General features: G+C 36.8%; 1 protein-coding gene across 34 annotated transcripts in view; it reads left to right on the top strand.

Moving 5' to 3' along the window:
• CD44 (CD44 molecule (IN blood group)) overlaps nt 1–6,549 on the top strand; it is a 64,326-nt gene that overhangs the window by 19,737 nt on the left and 38,040 nt on the right. For all 34 annotated transcript variants that reach the window (XM_080594457.1, XM_080594464.1, XM_080594461.1 and 31 more), the window contains exon 2: nt 3,953–4,118. In XM_080594457.1, coding sequence (XP_080450583.1) covers nt 3,953–4,118 — 166 coding nt within the window. The remainder of the gene's footprint in view (nt 1–3,952; nt 4,119–6,549) is intronic.

Raw genomic sequence — 6,549 nt, 5'->3', positions numbered from 1 at the left:
TAAAAATGGGATTCCCACCGACTGGATCTCTGGGTGGTAACAATACATATATTCTAATGTTTTAAAGTCCTAAATAGGCTGAGGTTTGATGACAGCTGAATCAAATTCCCTTTAAACAAAAGTGAACTTCATATTTCAGTGAAACTGGGATGGGTTGCAAGACTCAGATGCAACCCAAAGCAAGCATATGTGGTAATCTGCTTTCATAGTGAAAGTTCTTCAGAAATGAACCCATAGTTACTGGAAGAAAGGTTGATGTTCCAAAAAAATCTTGTTCCAAAATCACTGAACTTGTTACTTTTAATTAATCTAATAGGTCTTTGTGATGTGACCCCTGAATATAACATTGTCTTGAGCTTCACAGAGTATGCTTATTTATTAAGAAACATAGGCCTGCCTTGTGCTACAGGGGCAAGAGTAACATGACGGGAAATGTAAAGAGAAGACCTTTCCTTGCCTGGGTCATTTATGCTGAATACAGCTGCTGAGTGAACAGCTTCCAAAATAATGTCAGGCTTTGAATCAGGAACATTCAGAGCCAAAGTAGATGTCACTTGTGGCAGCTGTGAGAGCAGCTCCATTGCACAGCAGTTATGGGCCACATCCTCCTGCACATATTTAGTTCTTAGTTGTGTTGTTGTAAGAAGACATCTGTTGGGATCTATAATGGGAATGTTTGTTGACATTCTGTCTGTTGATCTACAATGTGAATGTCTATTTGTGACTTATAGGTATACATATTGATGGCTTTAGAGCATGTTGTGCTGCTCAGTGAAGGTGTGTCTGCAGAAGGTCTCTAGTCCATCAGCTATCCTCAGGTGCAGTGCTGTGTGTGTCTGAGTCCAGTACTTGCAGAAACATTGTCACTCCTTCTTAATTTATGTGTGGGAACTTGCTGAGGCTATCACTCTGTGTTAATCCACTAGCTTCTGTTCTGACTGTGAAACTCAGACTTGATGCAAGACATGAAGTTCTCTGGAGAAAACAATACATATTGGTTAGCCTCCTCTTCCTTCTGTACCAGCCCCTCATTGTTGCCTTCAAAGTCTTCTATGACATGGCTATCATCAGTGAAATTTTAATAAAACTACTTTTATATAGAGAGAAGTCTCCAAGGAGACCTTATAGTGGTCTTCCAGTACCTAAAGTGGGCCTACAAGAAAGCTGGAGAGGGTCTCTTTATCGGGGTGTGTAGTGATAGGATAAGGAATATTGACTTTAAGAGGATAGATTTAGCTTAGATACAATGAAGCAATTAATTACTGAGAGTGTGGTGAGGCACTGGCACAGATTGTCCAGAGAAGCTGTGGGTGCCCCATCCCTGGAGGTGTTCAAGACCAGGTTGGATGGGGCTTTGAGCAACCTGGTCTAGTGGAAGGTGTCCCTGCCCATGGCAGGGGGGTTGGAACTAGATTATCTTTAAGGTTCCTTCCAACCCAAACCATTCTACATTTTTATGGTTCTATTTCTCCCTGGAAGAAAACAGCTGTGTCAAAATAAAGACATTTTGTGAAAACATGTTAGTCTTGCATAAATTTTATAAAATTAAAAATTGTGTCCTCTTGGTATTTTTGGATAACATGATTAAAAAGGAAAAAAAAAACTATTAAGAACTGTAATCAACAAGATGTTAAACAGCTATGCAATGTATATCAATTTTGTTCACATGAAATTCTTTCGTCAGCTTAAATAGTTGTGTGGGAATAAAGTAGGACTGACTGGTATTGTTGACATCCTTTTTGTGGACATGCAGTCCAACTAATGATAAGGATTAATTCCATTGTTACAATAAAGGCCCTTAAGATTTGATACACAGCTTTTGATTTCCTTTGGATGTGTAGTCAGCAATACTATTGGACTCCTACTTATCTTGTGAATAATGGTTGTCTTCTGATATGCTGTACAGTCTGGATCTAATCTGCTGTTTCATTTCCTTGATTGTTTCCTGTTACCCATGGAAAGAAACATTCCTTGCAGTTTACAACTGTGGTGAATATACAGGAGCACTGGGTAGATACACTGTAGATAGAATAACCTCTGTTTGCCAGTGAGCAAAAGTAATTGAAGGTAGAGTGCACACCTTGATTATTATCATTTGCTTTCACATCTTTGCTATAGAAAAAAACAGACCATCCAGCAAAAATGATGTTAAGAAAGTTGCTTGTTATCCACACAGAATGTGTCGATGCAAATTTGCATGAATTACATTTTGGGTGTTTTAGGAAAGTAGTTATTATATGGCATCTTTTATTTCAAACAGAAGAGACAGACACCTCCTTTAAATATTTGAAGACTGGTCTATTTTTCCCTTTCTTGCACGTGGAGTTCCCATTAAGATTAAGATAAAAATGAGTCATGCTCCTCTCTTCACTACAAATAATAGGCTGCTCCTATCAAGCGTGCTTTGCAGTTGTCGTTCTAGTCTGGAGTTGCTACCACGCTTTTCTCTTGAGGGAAAGGTGGGGCAGGAGTAAAGTTAATTCACATTGCTTTGAAGCATCCTGTTCTTTCCCCGTTTTCTATGCCCACGTTATTATTATTAACTCTTTCTTAGCTGTTCCTTTTTAAAATAAATAAATAAATAAGACAATAAACAGATGTTTATATTGTCTCTCATTTTACTCAGCCAGACCTTGCTCAGATTATACAGTCATTCCCACTTTACATGCTGCACTGTGTAGGCAGCATCTTTCCAACATAGAGATGAACGGATTGTGATCACCTCATAGCCTCTAGACCTTATGCCTTTCATTCAGTGTCTGTAGTGAATTGAATGAGATGCTCCCCTCCCGCATGCTTTGCATGTACAGCAGCTTGCTCAGGGTTCCCAGGGTAAAGGCCAGGAAACAAATTGTACAATATAACTATGGCACCTACTTTTTATTTTATTTTATTTTATTTTATTTTATTTTATTTTATTTTATTTTATTTTATTTTATTTTATTCGTCACATTTATCCTCTTAATGTACATCATATACACTTGCTTCCACATGTAAACTTGTAAAGCATTATTTAATTAAAATCCATCTAAGACATCCTTTATTATTAAAGATGCTGTAGTACATATTGAAATTCTGATGGGTTGATAGTAATATGTTCGCATGCAAGAGTGAGTTCTGAGTACATCAAAAAAAAGCCTTTCAAAATGGAGAGAAATACTGTCAAAACTGAAGATCAGGCAGCAAAAAGTTCATCCAGATGATGAGTAATCAAAGGTTCTCTATATGCTGGCTGAATAAAAAGAGTTTGAAATTTGTCTTTCAGGGAGTATTTAATAGCATGATGTTGTTCTAGTTTAGAATATGTGTGCAGGTCACCTAGGTTTCATATCAGGCAGATCCAATAGTACCAAACCAGTGCAAGCTTTTCTCTTTTGTCTAGCTAATAATAAGGGCTCATAGCTTTAACTAGTTCTGAAACTGTGGATTGACATATTAATTTGAAAGGATTCGTTGTGAAAGTATCACAATGAGAAGATTAAGGAAATTTATGATCATAAAGGCTCTGACTATACCACCGTTTCATCTTTAAATAATTCTGTATTGAACAAAATATTATAAAATTCATTTGAATATTAGTAAATTTTACGGTAGTGTGGCTTCAAAGGCCTTCATGACATATTTGTATCTTCTGCACCATTACAGTTGATTATAAGGTAAAAGTTTGAGCTACCTCAAAAAACATGTACTCTTTTTTTTCTTGCCTTTTTTGTTTTGTTTTGTTTTGTTTTGTTTTGTTTTGTTTTGTTTTGGTCATATGTCTGAGCCCAAAGAGGTAAATATGGAGAAGGTGATTTAATGTGCTAGCTCTCTTTCTGAATGAATTGCTAGCTGCTGCTTGTTATTAGTTTGCATTGAAAGCACTGTACTTCAAAATAAATCATTTTCAGGTCTTCAGTGAAGCAGCAACTTCAAAAATTAGTAATTTTTTTTTCTTTTCTTTCAATAACAGAATTCAATGTAAGTTGCAGATATGGAGGAGTTTTTCATGTGGAAAAAAATGGTCGCTACAGTCTCACACGAACTGAAGCAGCTGACCTTTGCAGAGCTCTCAATAGTACCTTGTCAACACTAGAACAGTTGGAAAAAGCTCACGAACTTGGATTTGAAACTTGCAGGTAAAGAAACTTTAGGAAAAATAATATATTGTGTCTGTTTGTCCGTCCATCCATCTATCCATCCAGTGTAATAATTACAGTTGATTTCATTCTAGTTGCTAATTACATGGCCATATCAGTCCTGAAGTAAGTTATATTATGTAACAAGCAAAACATCTTTCTGTATGTGTATGTTTGCCCTGGGTCCTGTAATAAGTAAGTCCTTGACTGCATATTCTTTTTGCCATCTTGAGGAAATCATAACTTTCTACAGATAAAATCTAAAGATAACTAAAGATTGAGATTATAATAAACTAATAAGGATGGTGTTCAGATCATACTGTACCACTGACTAGTAAGATAAGTACATGCAATGTATTTATGATTTTTAATGACCTGATGTAGGGTCAAAGACTGCAGATGGTATATACAGTATAGGGAACTCTGTCTTGTCTAGCAACACTAAAAAGCATCAGATCAGTAGTGTGGGGAGTGAACTGCTGACTTGCAGTGAAAAACTGGTGATGGTATTAGCACATTCTTGTAATTTGTGAATAGAGAGGTTTTGGTAGAGAGACAAAAATTAACACCCCCTTCCCCCCCCCCCCCCCCCCCCCAATGTCAAGTGACTTAAATACCTTCTGTAATTAATAATTTATAGGGAAATAAATGTGGATAATATGGACTCCTCAGTTTAGCAAAATATACACCTAGAGACTGGAAGTTGATCATAGATAATTTTGGACTCAAAAAATGAAGTGAACTCTAGTACAACAACACTAGTTCTAGTCAAAGATAGTAATTTTTGGCTGAAACAACTTGCAAGGGTTGTAATAGATTCTTTGTCTAACCTAAACGCCATCAAGATTCAATATTTTTCCTAAGGATGCCATCTTGTTCAATCAGTAACCAACTCAGGACAGTCCTGAGATCTGTAAATAGGTCAGACTAGAAGACCAAGTGATTTTGCTGTACAAAATATGTAATACATTACTGTGCAAATCATTCTAAACAAATGCAGAAGAAAGACTGAATTCAGGAGTTGTAAATTTGAAGTGGGTTTTAACTTACATTCTTGAATTCGTCATTCCCTGAGAAGTAGCTGTAGTGTCAATACTGGTTGCTATTATTTCATGTGAACTATTTCGCTTCAGATTAGTCAGTAGTGCTTTACTTTTTTAATTCCTGATGCATGAATATTTCTTCCTTTTGATTTACAAACTCATGAGATTTAAATAAAGCTCCTTCAAATTAGCAGTATCCATACCAATTAATTTGTTTGACTGTCACAAAGAGATATACTTGCAGTGCTTTGAAAATACAAGAATAAATGTCATGCATTGCCATTAATGATGGTATATGGCACATTTATTTTCACTAGGGTTATGCACTATGGAGAAAGAGGTGGACTCTAGCACCAGGGAACAATGGATGGAAAAATCCTGAGGGTGTATGTGTTTAAAGAGTCTTCCACAAGAAGTGGGAATGTAGTTTAAAATACTGCCAAATACAGACTAGAGACAGTTGTTCACTGTGAGGGAAAAGTTCTGGATAATGTAGTAGGCAAGTTCATTCTTTAACATTGGCACACACACATCCTCAGTACTTTGAAATGTCCATCACTACACCACGTGTAGAGACAAAACATCAAAACCCAACTAAAGCCTATTGTTAGAGATCTCTAGTGCTGGCATTGTAAATATTCTGCAATGCAGAAAGCCTTTCCTGAAGTTAAAATGTAAACTTAATTGAAGGAAGGAGTAGAAGGGAAAAAAACGCAGCAGGGAGCTGTAGTTTTTCATTAATGATTGAATTTCTCTCTACTTCACAGCTTAGCAGAGGACAGATTTGGACACGTATGGCATGTAGGTTCTTCCCTCTCTCCCTTCTAGCCTGCCCTCCCACCCTCTTACTTTCATTTGCTGATCCTGTGTTAGAAGTCCTTGTCATTATGACTAGGCTCTTATCAAGCTTGAGTTGGAGAGAAAAAATAAACTGCACATAATAGCCAAAATACAAGTGGAATGGTGAGTGAGTAAGGTGAATCAACAGACCGTAAGAGAAGAAGGTGATTAATAGGTTATACAGTGTCAACATTGTAGGCTCAGTTGGAAGTGTAAGTGAAGTAGTTTATAATTCCACCTACTACAGAGTTTTAGAACTGCAAGCATCTGCACATTAGGCATGCAACTGGAACGGAGCTCACAACTTCAAAAGGACTGCTAAGCTATGAAATTTATTTCTCCTGATAATTGTATGTCTTAAGAAGTAAAACAAAAAGCAAACCAAAACCCAGTTTTGTTACCACTCTATCACCCCTCCCAGCTAAATATATTGGAATTAAACAGGTGTTGCAGGATTGCAAAATAGTACTAACGCATTGTGCTTTGTGAAGCTCTGTTAACTACAGTCTTCACTGAAATGTGTGAGCTCTGTACACAGTAGCCACGTT

This window comes from Anser brachyrhynchus (genome assembly GCF_964034855.1).
Source record: "Anser brachyrhynchus genome assembly, chromosome: 5".
Classification (NCBI taxonomy): Eukaryota; Metazoa; Chordata; class Aves; order Anseriformes; family Anatidae; genus Anser; species Anser brachyrhynchus.
The sequence above is the reverse complement of the archived record's forward strand: the minus strand, read 5'-3'. Positions and strand labels throughout refer to the sequence as shown.